The sequence below is a fragment of the Rissa tridactyla genome, chromosome 4 (assembly GCF_028500815.1).
Source record: "Rissa tridactyla isolate bRisTri1 chromosome 4, bRisTri1.patW.cur.20221130, whole genome shotgun sequence".
Lineage (NCBI taxonomy): Eukaryota > Metazoa > Chordata > Aves > Charadriiformes > Laridae > Rissa > Rissa tridactyla.
The window spans coordinates 18220944-18245213 of NC_071469.1; the positions used below are offsets into that span (position 1 = coordinate 18220944).

Genomic DNA, 24270 nt, shown 5'->3' on the forward strand with positions numbered 1-24270 from the left:
ATAGAGATGTAGACACAAGAAGAGATGGAAATGTCCAAGCTGTGGGTGGTCTCCGAAAAGGTGGGACTTTGCCTGGGAAGGACACAGATGGAAAATGTGTTATGGAGCTTGGCACTGGACCAACTGGGAGAAAGCAATGCCTACCCTCTTGCAGCTGAGCTGATAACACTGCTCTGAAGGACGTCCACCCTGCCCAAAAGGAGAACCTGCTGCCATGTGGTTTCTCCCAGCTCACCTCCTCTGTCAGCTCCTCCAGGACAGGAGAACCAATCTGACTTTTCCACCCTTATCAGAGGAAGAAAGTCTTACCATCACTCATGGCAATTCAGAAGTTTTGCCCTTGGTTGCACGGAAAAGGACTTCACTTTGGCTACGTGGAGCCTCCGTGCTGGAGAGCTTTTCCATACAATGCAGGACTCTCGTCACCAGACAAGGATGGGGGGTGAAAGATTAGCAGGGCTTAAAGAAGAAAAGAGTTGTATGCCTAATTTGTCATCCATATAAAGAAGAGGGATTAAAAATCAAGGGCTTTAGGATGAGATAACAAAGTAGAAGAACTGATGAGCTTAAATGAAGTATTGAATTTCACAAGGAGAAAAACAATATGCAATGAGACAAAAGCAAAACAGAAAATATATTCAAAGAAACTCCATCTATTCATACAATAGTCTTGAAAACTTGTCTGATGTTATCGACGCTTTTTTAAAGCCGCTGTTTGTCGGAAGAACCTTCATATGTGATCTCTGAATATGTTACAGCCTGCAGGAAGGCTGAGTGACTCGTTCTCTTCCCATATTTATTAAAGTACTTTACCAATTTTCTCCGTTCTTTACATGAACTGACATTTTAAGGCTATCCTTTTAGCAAATTGATTACAAATTTGGACAACTGGAACTTGCTTTGATGACTGGTTTTATGTTTATCAACCCTGGCAAATGCTGTTCAAAAGAGACCTTTAAACTAACTCAGTTACCAAAAAATAAAAGGTCTAGCAAAATGGTTTCTCTTTCTGATTTTAAGGTAAGAAAACAATATAAAGGGAAAGAGACTAAATTCATTAAAAGATTCGGAATTTGTCCTAAAATTGAACTGAAAACCTCAAACAAAAAAAGATTAAATTCCATATTCTATGTGCTGTATTAAAGGTAGTGCAATCCAGAGGAGTTCATCCAGAATTAAAAGTTTCTTTGATAAAAATATTCAAATGCATTTCTTGAAACTCTCCTCCTAGCCAAGTCCCTTTTTCCTTCCTAAAGGAAATCCCAGTGAAGCTGGCCCAATCATGGCAAGACCTTTCATTAACAACACTCATATTGTAAAAGCGTGTCACACTAGCAAAGTCTCGGAATAGTTATAATTAAACATTTCTTAAGTACTTAGCCTAACTATGGCTTCTGCTCACTTTTGCAGCTTCATCCTAGAGTGTCTAACACCACCATTGCATAAAATGGCCTCGTGTGGCTGTAAAGCTGCAGTGGACAACTTCTTCAGCAAACCAAACAGGCAATGGCTGCAAGAGGCATCTTCTTTGCTTTCTTTATATGTTCACTTTACTGGACTTACAGAATCCCCAGTGAGGGCTCTTCATTGATTATAACATGAAAGATACATAAGTTTTATTCTCATGTCCTCTTTTGGAGTTGGTTCTTGTTCTTGCCAGCCTTCATGGATTATCTTCAGATGACCAATATGATCTTAGTTTGCTTTTAATTCATATATTTCCATATTAGATCTATTTCCTACATACTAGCGAGCACTAACAGCAGAGTGGATTCAGTCTTCCTAAGGCGAGACACTGGTGCAACCCAGGACAGACACCTGCTGTTTGAAGGAGTGGTTTCTAACAGTCTACTGTCTTAATGCTTGCCTTTAATCCCCCCTATATCAGAAAGGGTACTGAAGATAAACCTAACCCCCCCCATAATTCCAAGAATTTTACCCCTTAGTCTCTAGAGAGGATCAGATCCCTTGCAGGTTAAAAATCAGGATGAATTGCTGTGATTGACTTCTGCAGGATTGTCAATCCCTCTTCATGCTCTGTGGCTGTGATTGAGGTAAGACAGAAACGTTGCAGCATGGGAACGAGCATCATACTGCTTGAAAGTCCTGTCTAAGAGATCCCTGAGAAAAGTCTTGCTTCGAAAAAGTCAGGACAGGACATGGAAACACGAGACAGCATGGGTAGCAATCTGCATGAGATCCTAATCTTGAGTTTCCTGGAAATATTAACTTCAGCAGAAGCCGGGCTGTGTTTTAAATGAATGAAGTGCCACAGTCACCCCCAAACCCCTTCATTCCTTTAGCCAGGAATCAATCAATTCCTGAGCAGGTTGGCGAGCCTGGCCATCGAAGACAGCTGTCACTCCTTAGGTGGCAGCTGTCTCTTGGTGGCAGCACTAAGCAATCCCGATGATCTTCTGTTCTGTGCACCTGCTGGAAAAAAAAGGCTCAAAAGTGTTGTGGAAAGGTGCAGCTTGGAGCGAGTGAAGCTGGGATGTCTGGCTAAGGCTGCAGTGTGGGACTGAGTGCTGGTATCATAGAGTGGTGTTGCTGGCATCCCAGCTTGCCTGGCTACTATGGTCCACCTCAAGCGGTGGCACAAAAAGATCAGCCCTAGAATTATGCTAATTTATATCCCACACTAAATTGGTCCCCAAGGCCACCCCAGCGGCCAGGAGGTGACTGAGCCTGCAATGCTGCTCCTTGCCCAGCTGCTGGGCAGTGGGGATGACTCAGGACCTGCTCCTAAAATGTTTTCTGAGAAGATCCTGCAACAACAGGCAGCATTCCCCTCCACCAGTTTGGTGGTGTTTTATCTTGTGTTTCAAGCATCCAGGGTTTAGCAGAGGGCAAACAGAAGGTTTAGGAGACTCAGAGGGGATTAGGGATGAAATTAAAGCAAAAGCAAGGGCTGCTCTCAGTGTGGGAGGTGGTACCACATGGGAGGATGCAGAGGCTGGGGAGAGAGAAGCCCCGATGGCTGCTTAACTCCTTCCTCTGGTTTCCACTATACTGAACAGCAGGGTGTCCTCAGCACCCGCAATAGGAGAAACTGCTCCACCTGAATTAAAATTAATTTTGGCTCATTACTGGACCAAGTCTTTGGCTGCATCCAACTGCTCAATTCAGCTTCAACTTCTACCAACTTCCAGCCAGCTGGGGCTTCCCAAGCTGCCTTGGTGGGGCTGGCAGTGTTGATCGTGCCGTGTGCTCCCCAGTGTTCGCAGGAGGTGGCAAACTTCAAGAGCTTTCCAGCTTCAAGGAGGTCAATGGGATGTTGATCCTCCAGGGCTTTTGGCACTGCAAAAATCATCAGCACACTGGGATGAACTCAGCTGTCCCACCAAAGGGCAACCCACCAACGCCAACCAGGTGTCTTCAGCAGATGTCTTCCAAAGCCACACCGCAGTGAGCAAGGCTGTGGGCAAGCTCTCCAGCAGTCAGCCAGTGGAACGCTACTGGCTTCCCCACCGCAGGGATTTGTGCCAGATGGTGGCCTGTCCCCTGTGTGGTGGTGGCTCACATGAAGCAGGACCATGGATTCCCACAGCACTTGTTTGGTGTGGGAGAGCTGCTGTAAATCCCCCAGGAGGAAAAAGTCACTTTTGCTTGCAGCAAAGCAGAGTCCTGGGATGGGTCCTGGATTGTCACCCACTGTCACAGCCCCAGAGATCCTTGGGCATTTGGTCTTTTAAGAATTACTGCAAGAGAAGCAAAGCCCTCGGGAAGGCAGGGTTGAGCGGGGTTTTTTCCAAGTTATTTTCTTTACAGCCTTTACAACCTCTGAGGACTCAAGGGGCCTGATTCTGTAGTCCTGCTGTCAGCTTTACATGGCCAAAGACATGAGGTGGTGGGAGAGCACTGAAACGCGTTTGCAGGAGCCAGGCGTAGGGAGATGCATACGAGAGAACAGCATCCAGTCCCACAGCTGCCTTAGGGGAATCAGTGTTATTTTCCTATTAATTTACTGCCTCAATGACAAGGCAAACATGGGGAAAAGAGCTAGAGAGGGCTGAACCTCTTCCTTCCTTTGATTTTGTCCTTTCACGGATCAAAATCCTTTCTGGCAACTCACAAGGTGGGAAAGCAAATGTGTTGGACTGAAACACGGCATAAGAGTCAACTCCATCCAGAAGAAGGGGGTGGCGGAAAACAGAGTAGAAATCTTTTGGGCACAGGCAAACAGGTGGGGGGAGCGTCTGGTCTGCGAAGGCAGGGTGTCTGCAATCTTTGTAGCGATTAGATTTAATGGGACAGAAACGTTTCTCTCCTTCACATCCCCTCCTCCTCTCAGCCCGAGGGGGAGAAAGGAGGGAGGTGGTGATGGGGAGGTGGCGGGGGGAGAGAAGATTTGAAAGAGTCTTTGACGTCAGCCCTGCCCTATAAAAAGCTGGCAAGGAGCTGGAAAGCAGAGATCAGAGCTCGTGGAAGAGCAAAGATGCCAACCCCGAACATGTCCACGTCTGCAGCCAAAGGCTTCCGCAGGGCGGTGTCGGAGCTGGACTCCAAGCAAGCCGAGGCCATCATGGTAAGACAACCCTACCCCACTTCTTTCCCTCCCCCTCCAAAACCCACAGCCTCTCCCATAACTACAGGCAGAGGCAGGCGGGGATAGATGGACCAACGCTGCCTTTGTGGGGATTGCCCCACATGGGGACCTCCGGGCTCCAGACTGGCCAAGGGAAATGACCCAAACAGTTCTCTCTTACAGACTGGTACATGTGAAATGCAAACATTCAGGGGTATGAAAGCTTGAACTAATGCAGCACCCCCCCTCAACGAAAAGCGAGGTAAATAACTCATAGACCTAAGGCAGGAATAACAAGGAATCCCCAGCGTGAAAGGCAGTTTGAAAATCTTAATGCTCTCCTGATTTCAAGGCAATAAACTGCAGAGATTTCACCTGTTCCAGCATAATGAAAAAGTGTGGCCGTTATTTCAGACAACATTGGAGGCACAGGCAATTTAATCAGTTTGTTCACTGCTGCTGTGTCCATGGTTTCACTTTCTCCCAGCACATCCTTCCCAGCCCACTTTCCCAGTTTCTGTTCCCAGCCCTCCCTTGATGTGGTCTCAGCCCTGGGTTTAGCCTGGGGAATGCTTCTGCACACACCAGATCTGTATGTGTCAGGGAAAGGAGCGGAAAACTTCCTGCTGAGCTGTCAAGTGCCTTCAGAAAGCCAAGCCTGGCCAACCCATTGGACTGGCTGTAGGGACAGGGACATTTCGCCTCCTAACCAAAATGCCAGGGCAGGCAGGAGGAGCCTGGAGACTGCCAGCATCGGACAGTCCTGAGCGTCAGAGATGTGGCCAGGCTGCGGGCGACCCTGGAGGAGCCAGAGCAGCCGATGGCAGCACCGGGACGGGACTCCCTTGGGATGCTTGGCAGGAGGAAACCCGGGAATCGAGCCAAATTAGGGAGCAGATGTGTTTGGCAGATGCCTGCAGGGTGACTCCAGCAGGTCGGTGATAGTGCTCCCCATTTGCCTCCCCTATGCCCGCTGTCTTTTTCTCCCACTCTCCTCTTAACCCTGTGTGGTGCTCTGACTCGGTAAAATCAGCCACTACATAGGCAGCCAGAGGTGGTGTGGAGAGGGGAGTGTGCTGGAAAGGAAGGGAAACGTTTAGGAAACAAGGAGGTAAACGTGCTTTCTCTAATAAATGGAAATCAGGGAACACTTCCCTCTCACAACACCACTTTCATTCTTGCAAAATAATGAACACTGAAGTGGTTGTTGAAAACCCAGTGTTTTCCAGGCTGCTCATCAAATCAGTACTTGAGACACTCGTTGCTGCCTGGAGAAGGGGTGAGTGTTCGGTTATTACATGCTGTGGGGTGCTGCATCGTGTTTGATGGGAAATGGGCCACTGAACGAAGGGGCCAGAGGAATTCGGGTCCACCAGGTGTGCTGAAAGGAGCGTGGCAGCCTCCCTGGGGTGAGCGGCTCCTCCAACCTGGAGCGGACGTAAAACCTCAGCCTGTCTTTGCGTCCCTTCTTCGAATGGAAATTCTCAGAAAAATAAAAAAAACCCCCAAATTTAGCCCTGTTAGGATCACTCTGAGAGCAGGCTGCATGAAAGGCTTTGCCCTTTGCTCTCACCTAGCGTAGGAGATCTCCACAATCCCATCACTTATTTTGCTGTCTTGTACCAGGCGAGAGGCATGACTCTGCGTTTGCCTGTGATATAGTGTGTCCCCGGCCCCCGTTACCATGGGCAATTGGCCACCCAGCCCCTGCTCAGCAACGCACCAGCTCCACAAGGTCTGAGGTGTTCCCTTGCCATTAACACCCAGGGACCAGCACCCTGCTGCAGGGGAAACTGTGCGAACTGCGGGAGGCGGGGGGGGAGGGAAAGACCTTTGCAATCCCAGAGCTCGTCTACACCAGCAGGTATTTTACGTGTCAGCGGGGCCGGCCAAACATCAAACTCACGCCGTGGAAAAATCTTTTGTTACGTGTTTATTTTTTCTGCTGCTAACAGTTTTTACAAGACACCCTGGGACTGTAACTGGAGCGGGGTTTGGTTACAGGACACACAAGCAGAGCCAGGCAGGAGACAGCAGTTGGAGGCAAACCAGCAGGACGGAGCGCCCAGGGAAGCAGGGGTGGAACGTTACTGTCCCCACGCTGCAGGGAGGGAAGTAGTCTTTACAATCCTTCCCGCTTGCTGAAAATTATGAGCCAGGAAAAAAAACTAAAGTACTTTAACTCAGAGCACGGTATTTTTAATGACACTGCTTAGGCAGGGCTGCAGCAAATTCAAAGAAGGAAAAAAGAACTGACCCATCATAAGAGGTGAATGACCGTATGAGACTCAAGCCCCAGTTAGGCAAATAAATGCTTTGCAAGATCAAATTAAACTTCTCACTGTAGCTAGATAAGCACTCAGGGAGCCAGTCTGCAAGGCAATTCGGAAATACCATGTAACAGTGCCTTCTGAAGAAAGGAAGGCATTTATCATGAGAGTTCAGTTTGGTTAGTTTATATGCCAGATTCCTAATTTCCAGCAAAAGGAGGTAGTATCCTGATGAGTGTAAATGTGAGGGGCAGAGGGTGGAGAGGACGATGAGATGGAGAGTGTGCAGCCAGGCAGCCTCTACCCAGCAGAGGAGGCAGCAGGCAGGCAGACACCCCCCTCCCCAGCACTCTTCTCCCAAGCAAAATTCATCCTTTTTCTTTTATTTTATTTTCTTTTCTTTTTTTTTTTTTTTTTAACTTTACCCACCCAAAACATTCCAGCTTGGAGATAAGCAGCTTCCAGCACCCCTTACCAGGGACCAAACCCCCTTGCTCCTGCCTGCCAGGGGCCGCCCAGTCCCAGCACATGGGTCTAACTGGTTGTGGCTGCCTCTCCTAGCGTGGCTTTCCAGTCACATAGGTCTTCTCCCTATTTAAACTCCTTCCGGTAAGATTTTAAATTGATTTACAGCCAAAATTGGGATCTAATTTCCTTCCTCTCCCCTACTGCACCCCAGAAGTAAAATCCTGCTGTGCCTCTGTGCCTTGGGGCACGGTGTGATAAAACATCCTTAGCTAAAGCGCTGCCTGGCTTGGGACCACTGCAGAGCCCAGTTACTGTGGCTACCACAAGGCTGTTTGCCCTGCTTATTGCAGCCACATTAAAGTAAACACCGGCTTAGCTTTAAACATGGTAGCGATATAAAACACACGCTTAAAGCTGAGCACATGCTCACAAGCATTTAAAAGTTATGCCTCAGGATACTTATTAGATGTCTTCTCTCTTTGGGCATGAATACTGTCGATTTACACAAGTAGCATTATGTGCCCATTTGTTAGAAGGTGTTTTTCTGCGCCACAAAGAATAAAGGGGTTGAGGATCAGCAAATATCATTTCAGAGGTCCTTTATTAAAAAAGAGGCAGAGAGAAGCGCGTGGGCTGATACCTCGATGTGCTGCATTTTCCAGGCTGTGTTTAAAATATTAGCTTTACACCTCTAAAGCATCCAAGAGGATTATCACAGGAAATATTGGTTACTGACAGCAGGCTTTGAAAATCAGATAGATATTGATAGTTGAGCAGGCTATCTTTTTAAAAGGAAAACATTCTCCAAATTCTCACAAGGTAGGGAAGGTGCTGCTTGGTTAGCATCTATCTCTTTTCCAGGTATTTTCAACAGAATCAGAGGGAAAACTGCAGCCAGTCCCGCTCTGTATGCAGGTGCTGGATGGCTTTATGTGCCACTCCTTCTGCAGTGCTGCCCCAGGTTTCTTTTAGCAAGTTCTGAGGGTTTGTCATCTGGTTTGGGTATTGAACGCAGAAAATTGGAACCAGCTGAGCTGCCTTTAAATGGAAAACTGGTTGTAAAAAGACCAAGAACAAATAAGTTCATATATGAGCTATTTGTATAACAAAAGAAACAGCAGTGATGGAAATAGTTTGTAGCTCACTATAAATATAAACAGGTGACCTAACATGACCCCAGGCACAGAGTTGCAGCATTTTAAGTGCAATTCCAAGTCACAGAAATCTACAGGAGTTTATTGTGACAAAACAAATCTACAGATCAGTGGGAGGAATTTATTTGATGGGATATATGGATGTGGTTCCAATTACACTTCAATGGGCAAGCATCCACTTAATGTCAGAAGAAAATGTCGTATTGGATCCTGGGAGCACTTTAGCTATGCTGCCTTGCTAATACACCTGCAAACAGTTCATGTTTCCTGACCAGGCCACAGCTATGGGCTTCAGCTGTCCCTCATAGCATAACTTTTCTCAGATGATTTCAGGTTTATCTAGCGCCTCTCCACCTGAGTCCCTCAGACTTCTGAAAACTGCATAAGATTGTTTTCTATTTTTATTTTTTGAAGGCTATTGAAAACTGTTGCTAGGGAAGGTGAGGGGAGAAGCTCGCTCTCTAGTTGTGCTACAAGGATATTTTAAACAGGTTTTTTCCTAAAGCTCCACATTTCCAAAAGTTCTCATCCTCAGTCCTCATCACCAGATCTTCTTCTACAAAGCCAGGCAAGTCAGTCCAACCTTCCCCTTCCTCTTCTTCTGCTGAGACACATCAGTCATACATCATCCAGCTACCGGGGATACCTCTGATCTCCCCTACAGCTGTATCAGAAGTGTTATTTATTTGTGTTCTGTCTTCAGTCTCCGCGGTTCATTGGTAGACGTCAAAGCCTCATTGAAGATGCCAGGAAGGAAAGAGAGGCTGCAGCTGCAGCCACTGATGCTGCAGAGTCTACAGAGACCATTGTCTTTGAGGAGAAGGATGGGAGAGCCATGCTGAACCTCTTCTTCATGCTCAAGGGAGCAAAGACTTCACCACTGTCCCGTGCACTTAAGGTATTTGAGGTGAGTGCCTAACCTGTTGTATGAGATTCAAGGAACAGACTTCAGGTTTCATGGCTGTTCTGTGAGAAATATCACTTGAGGCTACTGAAGAAGACTCAGACTAGATCTGCCAGCTGCAAATTATCAGTTAATAGCCTGATGTCCCCACCATCATGCTTTGGTCATGCCCCAGCATGCCCTCACTTTCCATCACTAAGAATGAGATGTACCTCTATCTGGCAGTGATGTTAAACTCTGGGCTTAACTTTGCTTAATTCCTGGATCCAACCACACAGTCTCACACCTACAATCTACACCCTTGTGTCTTATAACATACTCTGACAGCCCCCTCCACTGCTCAGCGCTTCAACTTCATGCGCAGGGCTCTGATCCCACATTCAAAGCAAGCCGTGTGCCCTGTATGGCTACAAACCAAACCTGCCTTACTTGTGAGTCAAGGCTTTGGAAGTCTCTGAATGGTATTGCCACATCGGTCCTTGGTCACAGAGTTACAAAAACAACTTCACCCTGTGTGTAAAACTGGTATATTGATTTCAAAGTTACCTCCCAACTTCAGGGATTAATTTGATTTACATTTTAAAGCCTCTGTTGGTTCCCCCCAGAGATGTGCCCTGTCTATGACCTCAATAGCGAGGAAAACTGGTAACTCCAGCTTTTTTCCCCTAGCCAGCAATACAATGTTGCATTATCTAGGATCTCAGTGCCATGAATGGAAAGACTGAGATAAGTGCTGCCTATTTAAACAGTAATCAAAACACAATAATTTGCATTTATGTAGTACATTTTCATACAGAAGGATTCATAGAATTGTAGAATCATAGAATGGTTCGGGTTGGAAGGGACCTTAAAGATTGTGTAATTCCAACCCCACTGCCATGGGCAGGGACGCTTCCCACTAGACCAGGCTGCTCAGAGCCTCATCCAGCCTGGTCTTGAACACCTCCAGGGATGGGGCATCTACAACCTCCCTGGGCAACCTGTTCCAGTGCCTCACCACCCTCACAGTAAAGATTCAAAAGTGTTTTGCAGACTGAGGTTCTGAGATATGTTTTATCTACAGCAGTTTAATTTCATTGACTTCAGCAGTGAGAGAAGAGGACAATTTGTTCCTATTAATCAGTCATGTGAGTTGTAAGGGGCCTCCAGAGGTCTCTAGTCCAACCTCCTGCTCAGAGCAGATCCAGTCACAGCAGGTTGCTCGGGGCTGTGGTGGTTGTGTGTTGAATATCACCAAGGTACAGGTCCTACAGTTTCCTTGCACCACTTGAGCAGTTTGACTGCCTTCATGGCAAAAAGATTTTTCTCTTTTCTTTTTCATTTTAATGTCCTTGGTTTCAGCTTGTGCCTGTTGCCTCTTGTCTTCCCACTGTGAACTTTTCAGGCAAGTCTGGCTCTGTCTTCTTTACATGCTCCCACCAGGTACTAGTCGACAATGAACCAATCTCCCCTGCCCCTTCACTTCCTAAGGCTGAACAAATCCAATTCCCTCAGTCCTTCTTCATACAACATTGTGCTCCAGCCCCCTGAGCATCTTGGCAGCCCTCCACTATACCTGCTACAACACATCAATGTCTTCCTTCTATGGGACATGGTACTCTAGATGTGGTCTCCCTCATCACAGACAGAGAGGAGGAATCACTTCCTTTTACCTGTTGTCTACAGTCTTATTACTACAGTTCAGTATGTGGTTGGCCTTTCTCATCACAAGGGCATGCTGTTAACTCATGTATTAATACACATGATAATTATATAACACCTTCTTCCCCATAAAATGCAACCTCTCCTGGGGTAAAACCAGATCACCAGCAACACTATACAGGAAAACCTAGCAGATGTAAACATGCAAAAACTGTGTTTGGGGGATAAGTATTTCCCTGAAATTGTAGCACATTCTAGCTGTTCATTGCCCATGCAGTACTAGCTCTGATGGTCTTATGAAAAGTGTTTAAGATCTAAAGCAATTACAAAATGTCTTACATCACCTCTAAGAGGACTGTTGCAAGACAAGCTGTTTTCTGGGCAATGTATGGTTCTTGTCTCAAGACTGAAAGAATCTCTAAGACAAACTTGTCAGACAAAAGCCTTGGTGTTGCTGTGGTTGGGGTCTCCTTCCTAGAAGTGCACAGCTGCCAGATAGGTCATGAAAAATCCACCAGTGCAACATTTCAAATGCAACAGACTGCTTAGCGGGTATGAAACATAGAATTATAGGCTCTTGTACTTGATATATTTTATGTTACACTGCATTTAAAGTCTGTAATTTTAATAATTTCTAAAACTTCAAGCAAGAAGCAGGGGCAGCTTATGTTTAAATATTATTTGTTTCTTCCTGGAGCAATTTACTTGCTGCATCAAGAGCTTTCCTAGTAAAAAAGCTCTTTGAGCTTGTCACAGAGAGCGCTTTAAATATAATAAAAAGACAAGCATGTCAAGCCACAAGAGAGGAAGATTCATTTCCCAGATCCCTCTGGCAATGCAGGTACAAGATATGAAAGCAGACGGGCATAATGACATTTGCCTCATCATGAACCAGGCTGCAGGGAAGCTGGTTTCACTCTTCTGTATGTGCTACATGCAGCCAAAGCATAGGTAATGCAATCACAGCTGTCAGATTAATGCAAAGGTATTGATTGTTGAAGGAACAATGTAATAGTGAAGTTGGTAGGTACATTAAAAAACACGGCCCTAAATTTAATTTACCTGTGGCATTGCATCTGTTCCTTCTCATCTTTCTGCCTCTGATTAACAAAAGAAATCATGTCCCTTCCTCTACCAAAGATCTTGCAGAGACTTTGCAAAGGTTGGGTCATTGCCCAGGGACTTCGGTTTGTACTGACAGTTTTCACCGAGCTAAAGAAAATATCCACAAATCTACCGCGGCCCTTTGGAAGACTATAGACCCCATTTTTTTCTCCTTCTTATTCTTTGTGGGAGGTCAGTTCTGATGACGATTCCAAACGATGTCAGTTCTGACAGTGAGCCCCAGACTAACGCCACCGCAGCCCGGGTAGGGCTCGGCCCCGCCGGTTCAGGACCACGGACAGCGCCCCGCCACCTGCCCACGCCCGGGCAGCGCCCGCCCCTCCTACGTCTTCGCCGACCCCTTCCTCCCCCAACAGGCAAAAAAGCACCTTTGCCTTAAGTGGGAGGTTAAAGGGAAGGGGGTCGTAGTGGGTGGCATCTTGCCACATCACCTTCCCCTCTGGACACGGTCTCCTTCATAGGAGGAGATAGAGTGGAGCACCTCAGCTATGAGGACGGGCTGAGAGAGTTGGGGCTGTTCAGCCTGGAGAAGAGAAGGCTCCAGGGAGACCTTAGAGCAGCCTTCCAGGAAAGATGGGGAGGGACTCTTTATCAGGAAGTGCAGCAATAGGATGAGGGGTAATGGTTTTAAACTGAAGAAGGATAGATATAGATTAGATATCAGGAAGAAATTTTTCACTATGAAAGAGGTGAGACACTGGAACAGGTTGGCCAGAGAAGTTGTAGCTGCCCCATCCCTGGAGGTGTTCAAGGCCAGGCTGGATGAGGCTTTGAGCAGCCTGGTCTAGTAGAAGGTGTCCCTGCCCATGGCAGGGGGTTAGAACTAGATGATCTTTAAGGTCCCCTCCAACCTAAACCATTCTATGATTCTGGGATTCTTTGCTACTGTGGAAGTCTTGTTGATAGCTATTGACCAGCCCCACTGGTTGTCTGTCTAGAAGGAAAAACTGTGTAATTCATGGATAATTGCTTTTATCTCAGTGAGGGAAAAAAAAGAAGAAGAAAAAGACAAAGGGGAGTCCCTCCCAATTGTATCCATATGGGCATCTTTGGGAAGTACCATCAGGTGTTTCAAGTGTTGGTTAATGTTTTTGTTCTCCTTTTCCATGTCCCAAAAGACCTTTGAAGCTAAAATTCACCACCTGGAGACCAGGCTTAGCCGAAAGCCCCGTGAAGGGACAGCTGAACTGGAGTACTTTGTGCGCTGTGAAGTCCACAGCTCTGACCTCAATACTTTCATTAGCTCCATCAAGAGGGTAGCAGAAGACGTGAGGACCACTAAGGAGGACAAATGTAAGGAACTTACAAATTGTTTCACATTTGTGCAGACGCTGAGCTGTAGAAACAGGGTGGAGACTTTGTTATTTCCAGAAAAGGGGAAGGGCTACTCTATGCTGAATTTGAGCAAAACAAAAAAAACCTGCCTCTGGGACACCTGGATCCTGAAAGCCACTTCCCTCCTTGTCCATTTCTCAACAGACTCCAGAGTCCGTACCCCATTCTTCTGGGGCCAAATTGAAAAAATTGAAATAGGAGATGAAATTTCATGCTTTGTTCACACCTTTTATACAGAGTTCTCCATCCTTACTCCAGTGTTTTATATTATAAATGTAAAGTAGTTTCTTACCTATGTGTCAGGAAGTCTGTACAGATCCAGCATTAAACTACAAGACACTCCCCCTGCCATTCTGTTCTGAAGACAGGGTGATTCTTATTGTAAAATATCCCTAGAGATCTGCAGTGATCATTCAGTTGGACCTCTGGATTTTTTTTTAATGTGAAGTCTAGAATCTTTAAGTAAAATCCAGTTTTCATCTTCTTGTTTATTTTTGTCACAAATTACTGAGAGATGGGCAGGGAAGTCATGAGATGCAGGTCATAGCATTAGATCTGACTCTAGGACAAGAGCATTGAGAGTGTGGGACTGCTGCCCAGAAGGCACAGCTGTGTCATGTGCTGCTTGTTGTGTGTGTGCATCTGATACATCAGGTCAGGTGTATCTTATTCAACCTCACTACCCCTTCTTAGCAGAGGATGCTCCGTCTTCACTTCCACAGTCAGTTTTTCTCTTTTTCTCTCCCCACAGTTCACTGGTTTCCCAGAAAAATCTGTGAATTGGACAAGTGCCACCATTTGGTCACCAAGTTTGACCCTGACTTGGACCTGGATCACCCGGTTAGTCTGTGTGGGTTACGTCCTCATGTTGGAATCCTGAGCCTTCCCTCAGAAGCAGGGAGCTGGAGAACGCCTGTTAGTGCAGTTGATCAGGGAACTGTAGCGCAGTATCCACCATGACAGAAGTTCCCCCAGCCAGCGATGAACTTTGTTGGGTGAGGAATTTTAGTAACTGATTAAAAATCCCATTTCTGTTCTGATTCCAGGGCTACTCTGACCAAGTATATCGCCAGAGAAGGAAATCGATAGCAGAAATTGCTTTTCATTATAAGCAGTAAGTCTCTTTCCTAACACCTATGAAGGGATAATGCCATGCCAATGCAACCTGTTGGGAAGTCATTGTGCTACCTGCATGAGACTTCTTTTATGTTTTGTCTCCCCATTCAGCCTTGCCAACATTTTTTGTGTCCCTCTTCTCTCTATATGTATTCCAGTCTCTTCTTAATTAAAAAAATGACTGTCGTCATTAATTCCTTTATTGATAAAGCCAGAATAAACCTCCTGCATAACAAAAGCCGTGTATTATTCCATCAGGCCTCAAAATTCATTTTGAAATGTAGCATCTCTTTTAGAATGACATCTAGTTTCGGCTTCAGTGTTTCAAGTACTGAAAAAGCTACCACATGCCCAGAGAACTTATTTCAATGGTTCGTTATCCTGGCTGTGAAAAAATGTGGTTTTTATTTCTAAACTGAACTTCGGTAGCTTTAGCTTTCACCCAATGGATCATACATGTCTTTCATCTGCTAGATTGAATTCTGCTATCAGATATTTTTTTGCTATGGGGGTATTTATAGACTAAATGGTTCACCTCCTAACCCTCGCTGATAAATTAAATAGATTCCAGTAATGGTCTCATCATTGTCTTATATAGATTTAAGGCTATCTCTTGTACTTCTACTTAATACTCCCCTTCTGATATATGCAGTGATAGCACTCAGCCTCTTCACTTCAACATCAAACAGAGCTCTAATATTCAGTCGGGTTTGTAAAATACTCCCTAGATCCTATTCAGTAACACTGCCTGCCACCGTAGCGTCTCCCTCTCTGAGCAGGACTTTAAATGTAGATTTCTGTCGCCAGCTGAAAGCAGGCTATAGAAATTATATGGGTCACCTTCCTGAGCTACCCCTGCAACCGGTGTGATCCCAGCATGGCTTTCAGCTCTGTTAGGTTTCATGTTCTTTGCAGATTTGAAGCCCAGAATATAGGCATTAATGTTTTTATCCTGTACTAATACTAAATGCACAGAAAGTCACTATGCCAGCAAGAAAGTCCCGAGGGACACGGGAAGAAATACTGTCCTAAGATGATGCACCCATTTAAGATGTCTTCTCTCACGTCTCATCTGCAGGTTGGCATTTACGAGCCACTGTGTAGCATCGCTTCAGGCCGTTAATTGAAAAGGAACTATGCTTTATTGCTATAACATGTGAATATCTCATTTGTTCAAATACAGAACAGAAAGATTTAGGAAATAGGATTGCTAATTATGATGCAGAAAAGGCAAAAGTGTCAGTCGTCTTTGGTTCCCACTTATATCAATGTTACGCTTTGCTTTTCTTGCTGTCCTTAGTGTTTCTGACAATACATTTTTCTGCAGTTCAAGTGCATTTAGTTTTCCTTATTAGCTGCTTTTATCTCCCAGCCACTGATTCCTTCTTGGAGCCATCAGCCCCCTGAAGTTCAGGCACATGAAATTAATTTATTTTCACAAAAAGTTTCAATTTTTTTCAGTGAAAACCATCTTTTTTTTCTGGAAAATATTATGCCAGCTAAGCTTTTGCTTGTTCATTTATAACCTCTGGCTAGAGCAATGCTTTTCTCTGTGTCTACGTATTTGTTGCACCTGTACAAATGGCCCAGTACTAAGGCTTTGTCTTCCCTGTCACCCACTTGTTTGGTTTAAAGAAGACTGATCAGCACCACGCAGAGCTTCTCCAAAGTGCTTCCTTTTCAAAGGGAAGAGGAGCCTGGCTTGTGCTCTGCTGCTGTCTGTGACGGTGTGTTTGCCTTGCAGTGGGGACCCGATCCCTCGTGTGGAGTACACGGCGGAGGAGGTCGCTACCTGGTGAGTGCTGATAATCTGTGACCTTTGTTGGCTTCCCCACTAGAAGCTGGGAATCAAAATGTAAATGGTTAGGGTTTGACCTCTTGAAAAATGTATCAGGCATGCAAGCATCCTACTTAACAGCTTGTTATAAAAACCTGTAACTCATTGCAGGGCGTTTTATGGTAACAACCGCATTCATGAGAGCAAGCTACCTCTAAAACAGTGATGCTTTGTCTCCTCCTCTCTGAGGAGGAGAAAACAAGGCCAGCTTATATGAGCTGAGTACACAGGCTCCTAAACAAGGTCATCTCCTGGTTATATTGACTGTCTTCATAGTGCAACTTCAGGAGCTAACCTACAGGGAATATTTTAATTCCAGTTAACGCCTTTTATACAATCTTCTGACTTTCAAGGTCAGAAATAGGTCTGTACAGATACAGCTGCTGACCCTGCAAGCTCAGTGTGTGTCTGTGTGTTTACATACCCCTATCGACGCACACAGACATAGACTTAGTGGTGGAAAAAGGCAAAAGGACAAGAAATATAAAGGCGTGAGTCTTTGATAGTGTATGACCAGAGGACAGGAGAGGACTAGACACATCAAGCCACTGAATGTCTACCACCTCTCGTCCTGAAGGAAGGAAGTGTACAGCACTCTGAAGAGCCTGTACCCCACCCATGCCTGCAAGGAGTACCTCGAAGCTTTCAATCTGCTGGAGAAATTCTGCGGCTACAATGAGAACAACATCCCTCAGCTGGAGGAGGTCTCCCGCTTCCTGAAAGGTGGGTACGAGCCTGGGGGACCAAGGCCCAGGGTCTGCCTGGCTTCCGGCAGAGTGGTGGCAGCTACAGCCAGGAGACCTGAACCTGAAGGAGGAGCGTGTGAGCTGAGATTTGGGAGGAGAACTGGTGGAGGCTTGTGCATTGCCCACAGAGGACAGTTGTAGACCCCAGGAGGTGGGGACTGCAGCTAAATACAATGGACTGCAACTGAAGGTCAAGGCCATAGTCAGATGATCCCACTGAGCACCTAAAGAGCAAATGTTGCTCCCTCGTAGGAACAAAAGGATTAGGCTTAGCACCGCAGAAGCTGTTTAGTTCCCAGCACTGATGCTTTTGGTGTCCGTGTGGGGAACACGGGACACCAGCACAGCCCGTGGGCCATGCACCCCCACAGAGATGGTATGTGCTGTTTCAGAGAGAACCGGCTTCCAGCTCCGGCCGGTGGCCGGCTTGCTGTCCGCGCGGGACTTCCTCGCCAGCCTGGCCTTCCGTGTCTTCCAGTGCACGCAGTACATCCGCCACGCGTCCTCGCCCATGCACTCCCCCGAGCCGTGAGTATCGCCCAACCCCTGTGGCCTCCCCTGCTTGAACATCCCACCTGGACAGCAATTAACCTTTCTCCCTAATGGACAAACTCTGTCCACTGTTGACCCTGTTTTCCTTCTTCCCACCTGGGCATTGGCAGGGATTGCTGTCACGAGCTGCTGGGGCATGTGCCGATGCTGGCCGACAAGACTTTTGCCCAGTTCTCTCAGGTAAGGTGGTCATCTGCTTCCTCCCCCCCGAGAGGGCAGGGCACAAGGTGTGAACCCAAAACGACCCCAGTCTTGGCACCTAAGCCCTTCTTTTTCTAGCAGTTATTTATATTAAACATGATGTTCAGGAGCCCTAGTGATGGACTGAGAACCCTAATACAGAGTAAAAATATCACTCTGCAGCAAAGTGTTCTCAGACAGAGTGTGATGAAGTACCAGTGGATGCATGGCAGTGCAGAGCAACAATATCTGCTGTCTTAAGGCAATAAAAATGAGCAATCCGTCGGTAAGGACCTCAGACCAAATCTGCCCCGGCATTCACTTCTTCCCTTCTCTTCCCAGGACATTGGGCTGGCGTCTCTGGGAGCAACTGATGAAGAAATTGAGAAACTTGCAACGGTAAGTTTTCCTCTTTGCTGGATGGGGGCCCCTGACCCCTCCAGCAGCACTTCTGCAGTATTGGGGGGACTGGCCCAGCCTGGTGTCCCCAGGTTTGCATGCTCAGAGCCCCTGCCCGAGCTGCCCCAGCCCTGCTCTTTCACGATGACTGTGCAGAGCGGAGATCAGGTAAACAGCAGAGCTTGCTTGCACATTAACCCAATTTTCTTGGGCACCAGAGTATCATCAGGCATCGTATTTCTAACGACAGCACTGCTGGGGCTCTTTGGGATGGGATTAAATGACATCTGCTTCCTTTGGCTCTCCCTCGGCAAGGTGACCCATCCTGCCCCAAGGGCACCGAACAGCAGCACCGTGCAGCAGCCGGGCACGCAGGGGACCAACACAGGGACACAGTTTCCACCTGTCCCAGCGTGGCAGCAGCTTAGTTTAGCACTCTGCTCTGGCAGCAATGGGTTCAGGGTGAGGAGAGGGGACATTCATTTGAGCAACCCCAGACCCCAGCCATGATGCAAGGGCTCAGAAGTGACAGGGAGATGAAAATGAGGAGCTCTCTCCCCTATGTGTTTTTTCTTTCTCCTTTCACAGCTTTACTGGTTTACAGTGGAGTTTGGGCTCTGCAGACAGAATGGGATAGTCAAAGCCTACGGAGCCGGGCTCCTGTCTTCCTACGGGGAGCTCATAGTAAGTCCCAGCATAACTTGCCTCTCTGCTCTAGACCCTGTACAGCAAAAAAACCCTTCTTCCTCTGCGCAGCTCAAATGACTTTATCTGATCTGTTCTCCACCTCTGTCTATCACATACGTGCTCTCGGATACCCTTAATTTCATGCTGGCGCTTTTCTGCTGTGTCCGTAGCACTCCTTGTCAGATGAACCAGAGGTGCGGGATTTCGACCCCGATGCTGCTGCCGTTCAGCCCTACCAGGACCAGAACTACCAGCCTGTATATTTTGTGTCCGAGAGCTTCAGTGATGCCAAAAGTAAACTGAGGTAGGACTGACTATGCAGTGAGGGAGACCCAAATGGAAGGAAATGAAGTTATAATACATTGAAACGGGGGTCATCACCATGGCTGCTTTCAGTTCAAGGTCTCAGAAGTGCTCTGAAAACTGTTTTCAGTTCTTTTAAAGTAAAGCGATTCTCCAGATCCAACAGGTTTCAACTACTGTCCCTTGGATTCACGCAGGAGTCCCCCCCCCAAAATATGCTGGACTCATGTGTGGGGGTGTGTAGGAGTGGGAGGCACTCTTGGAGACAAGACTGAGGGAGCAAGAGAAGGGACAAATCTAGCTCATCTGCCTAGTTGTCATAGGAAGGAGTTACAGACTATCTCTAGTTCCCAGGGAGGCCAAGCAACATGACAGAGGTCTGGTGGTCCAGAAATTGGAGACCCAAACCACCCACCAGGACCCCCTCTGCTTCCTTGCTGCAGAAGGGCCAAGTGATACAGGTCAGGTACCGTCTGTCCCTCACGGAAGCATCTCGCCAGCACGTGTCCTGAAACACGGGCTTCTGCGTCATGTAAAAGTTTACTCTGTGGGTGAAGGTTTCAGGAGAGGGGTGAAAAGCTGCTCAAAATGGTGTCATTCCCTGAATTTAGGATGCAGAAAGATGTCTTTCTGAGCAGCTGCCGGGCAACTTCCCTTTTATCGTTTAACCAGCAAAAAAACCCCAGGCATTGTTAGTAGCTTGTACACAAACTAAAAAGATTTGCTTGACAGGGATAGATTTATCCGTGGAAAAAAAGGAACTTTTGCTTCCTAGGCTGGTTGACATAGGTTAGCAGACCCCAGACAGCATCCCACTGGTGCAATTGAGTTTCCCCATCCCATGGGACCGCAAACAGGATGGAGAGGGGTAGCACTACTCACAGACATCTGTTCAGAAGAGGATTTTCTTGGCCATATCCAGAATTGCCCACAGCAGGAAAGCTCAGTCCTTTAACGTTTGGCTGACAGAGGAAAATTTTGCCTATATCATTTTGCCTTAGCTTAGGAAAGGGTAGGATGAAATGAAGTATTACACAACGTACAGGACTTTGCAGTTCCTGCAAGTGGGGTATTTCATGTAAATAACGTGGTGAGGACTGCTATATTTCAACTTCTGCTTTTATTACCCTCACTTGCACTGTTCATACAAGCCAGAGCCTAGCTGCTCAAAAGCAAGCACCTGGGGAGCCCGTCCTCTCACACACACCAGGCTGCTTTAAAAAAACCCCAACTGTTGCCTAATGAGTCATTTCCTTGCATTTAAAAAGGAAAAATATACCACATAACACAGCCAAGATTAGGCTAGAGGGTTTTGACAGTGACAAGCACTGTAAATTATCCTTTTTAAAGAGCTCGGAGACCACACAGATGTTACTCTATGAGGTGAAAACATTAAAACGTCTATATTTTTTTGCATTACTGGCAGCTGCCACAGTGGACTGGGTTATCAGTGTTTTCCCTCAAGAAAAGCCTCTTTTCCCAGAAAGAAAACTTTCCACAAGTTTCCTAGGGTGGACACTGCCCCCCCCACCCCCATGCCCTTCCAGGCACCCATGTCGTACTTCTATGCCTCAAAAAGGTGTCAAGTGAACACACCCGTGTTGGAGGGCAAGTTTCTAACCATTAGCAGCTGTGCTACAAGCCATCAATGTGGCTGATAGCACTAAAACATTAAAAACCGAGGAGAGACGGCCCTTGCCTGGGACAGCTGGGGGCACTGAAGTAAGCTTTTTTTTTTTTTTTTTTAGTAGAGGGACACTGTGATTATGCAGAAAACCCCGCTGTTTGCGTTTGGTTTTGTTTCCTTACAAGCCCGGCAGCTCCCTGCAAGCGCCAGCCTGCGGCTTTGGCCGTGTTGCCGCTTGGCCCTGTCTGGAGCTGGCGGTGTTTTCCCCAAACGCCGGCAATTCAAGGACCAGGCTTCCCCAGGGCACGCAGTACCGGCCTGAGGAGCGGCTGAGAAAGGGATGCGCTTCCCCCAGCCCTGCGCCAGAGCGGACCCGCGGCAGCCACCAGAGGGTACCCTAAGCTAAGCAATTCAGGAGCGAAAGGGTGACCCTTCGGCAGGGGCGAGGAGCGTGCCTGTTGCCAGTGCCGTTTGTCCCCTCAGCTTGCCAGTCCTTCCCAGCATGAGATTATAGCCACGAGTACCTAAACAGAGATTCCCAGCTCCATATTTACACAGCCGCCAAAGAAAACAAAACAAAACACCCTACCTTGTAAAGTGTACAAATCTTAGTGTTGGAGGTGAACGTGAGCAACTTTGGGTAAACCTTACCCTGGATTTGTTTCGATTGACTGTATATTTTCCATTAGAAAGGTAGCAACAAGGTCTTGCTTTTGAGAGGTATTAGGTGAAGTTGGGTTCTTCAATGAGATCTAGACTGCAGTTGGCTTGGGGTATGATAGTGCAATGTTGCTCAGCCACGTGGCTCCAGTGACACTATTCCCATCCCCTCAATGAGACCTGAGCTATTGCCTGTCAAATTTGTCCCTAATACACCTTGCAGCTAGTTCCCCTCCTCCCCAAGCAGAAATTAGTCAATAAATGAATGTCAGGAAGGATTCAGGAATATAATGCTATAATACCAATGGCTTTCCCTGCAATTAGTTTCTAAATCTCCTTGGCATTTTTGAAAAAGAAAAAAAGAAATTGAAGTAGAGAATGACAGGCAATGGCCACAGAGGTGACCGAGCTCTGTGCACCCTCCTGTTTGATGCAAGCCCGTGTGTTCAGCCCACGGAAACCCCCAGTCAAACTCACGGCCTTCCTGGGTGAAGAGAAGGGATCTCAACTACTGCTATAGCTCTGTGGAGCTGGAAAGATGGGAAACCAGAGCTTTTGTGCAAACCTTGAAACTCTGCCTAAAGGAGGTATTAACCTGTTGCGATCTGGGTGAACAGGTAGGAGGCAGACCCAGGACCCATCTCTTGTACCAACCCCTCTGCACCCTTTCCTTGCAGGAGCTACGCGGCACACATCAAGCGGCCCTTCTCGGTGAAATACGAGCCCTACACCCACAGCATCGAGCTCCTGGACAGCCCTCAGACGATCTGTCACTCCCTGGAGAGTGTAAGGGATGAGCTTCACTCGCTGATTAACGCGCTGAATGTTATCAGTTAATATGAGAACTGGGCTCTTTCCTTCCCCTCTTCCGTCGCAGCCCCAAACCCGCCCGCTCTGCCCTCCCTCGCCTAGTTCCCAGCTGATGACTCCTACCTGTCTTTTCCAAACACTTGCACCGCTGCCTGTCACCACATGACCCCGACAGCTTTCCACTTTTGTATGTAGGGCCAGCTCGGAGGAGGGCAGAGGGACGGACCCAAGGCCTGCTGGCGTTTTGGATAGCTTTTCTAGTGATTTAGCACAGACCAAAACCATGGCCAAGCTACAAAGTTGAAATCAAGAGCTGTGCGCCAGCCTCCTGGGTGCAAGGAAGAGGAGAAAAGCATCTTTATTAAAAAAAAAAAAAAGAGAGAAAATCTATTTTTTTGCAGTTTCAGAGAATAAATTAATCTGCTTTTTTAGCCCCAGAGCAACTCCTATAGCAACTTCATGAGGGACCCTCAGTCCCCACCATCTCCTGCCTCTTACACTTGGGAAATGCAGAGCTGCTCTAGAAGCTTTTCTGCCCAAACCAACCCTATGAGGTCTGAAATTTCAGCTTCCAGCCTCCCCTCAGCACCTTGCACAGGGGGGATGCTTGGGCATGAACCCCTGAGCTGCACCACCCCACCAGGCTGCAGTAAGAATTGCAGCTCCCCCGAAACCTCTAAATTGATCTAAGCGAGGAGTTGCCTGTCTGGCATAGAGCAGCCCTGATCTACCTGCATCCTCCCCAGCACAAGCACCACTGAGCAAGCCCTGGCCACCCTACACCAGAGCATGGCTACTCCCTTCAAGCCCTCTTTTAAAAGCTCCCAGGAGTTAAAAGGAGTGCTCAAGAACCCAGCTGCCATCCTTCACAGCAGATAGCAGTCACAGCTGTTGATGTTCCTGTGTGCTGGTGGCCCTGGGCAGCCTCTTGGTGTCCTGAGTTTATTGGTTATTGCAGACTGAGTGAGGCTACAGGTGTCAAGAAATTGCTGGTCCTTGTGAGGATTTCACATGCTTTCACTTTTCCAGTCTATTACACAGGTATAGCACCACCTTGTTCTTAGATATACCAATATCACCGTTACCTGATGTAGCTCAGGTGCGTGACTAATGCTATTGCTGGCCATTTCTGAGGAAGGTAATATATGGTTAGGATGCTCAAACCCAGTTTCATCCAGCTTTTACTGTAGATATTAATGGCTTGATCTGACCCAAAGCTCTCAGTTTTCCTCCCCCTGCTTTTGCCCTTCTTATCTTCTTGCAGGCTGTCTCATAACTTAGCGGTTTGCTCAGAAGTTTGGCCCAAGGTTATGCAGCTGTGCAGTATCAGAGCTGGGCTTGGGATGCGTGGAGGCAGCTAAACAGCTGTGGGGGACAGCGAAGGGGAGAATTACACATAGTTGTTTTCACGGTCAGTTATAACATTTCTGTATAGACTTTTACCATCCTTACCCACTATATATGACTTCTATAATTTCCTCTTTAAAGAAATGCAAGGCTTAGCAATCAAGTTTTGGCTATTAGGTGTAAGTATCCTCCAATACTTACATGTATCATCGCTCTCCAGTGTCACTTCTATTGTGGTTCAGTCATAATTTATGATCTATTACACTTTATCCCATTTCAGACCATCACATACACATGCCTAACCCCCGATTGTCTCAGATTTTAACTACTTAGCTACTGGCAGCACTTAGTCTCCCACTCGCTTCAATCCTGCCTCTCTGTTTCCTTTCTTATTTGACACCCCTCCTAAATTTCTCCCAAATTGCTTAAAAGACCATTACTGAAATCAGCAGTTCAACACTAGGGCTAGCTGCTTCTGCTCAAGTTGTTCCTCCTCAGAGGATTGTCCCGTAAATGAATAAAACTACTGAGTTCATTCAGTTATGGCAATTTTAGAGCACTTTTTCCAAAACTTCAGCTGT

General features: G+C 46.9%; 1 protein-coding gene across 1 annotated transcript; it reads left to right on the top strand.

Annotated features, from left to right (window-relative positions):
* The first annotated feature begins 4438 nt into the window (after positions 1 to 4438).
* Positions 4439 to 22369, top strand: TH (tyrosine hydroxylase). The gene is made up of 13 exons (XM_054199876.1): positions 4439 to 4528; positions 9124 to 9327; positions 13209 to 13383; positions 14177 to 14265; positions 14472 to 14539; positions 16286 to 16336; positions 16956 to 17101; positions 17517 to 17652; positions 17787 to 17856; positions 18199 to 18255; positions 18844 to 18939; positions 19113 to 19246; positions 22210 to 22369. Exons 1-13 carry the CDS (start codon positions 4439 to 4441, stop codon positions 22367 to 22369), a joined length of 1476 nt encoding a protein of 491 aa, XP_054055851.1.
* Positions 22370 to 24270: the final 1901 nt, after the last annotated feature.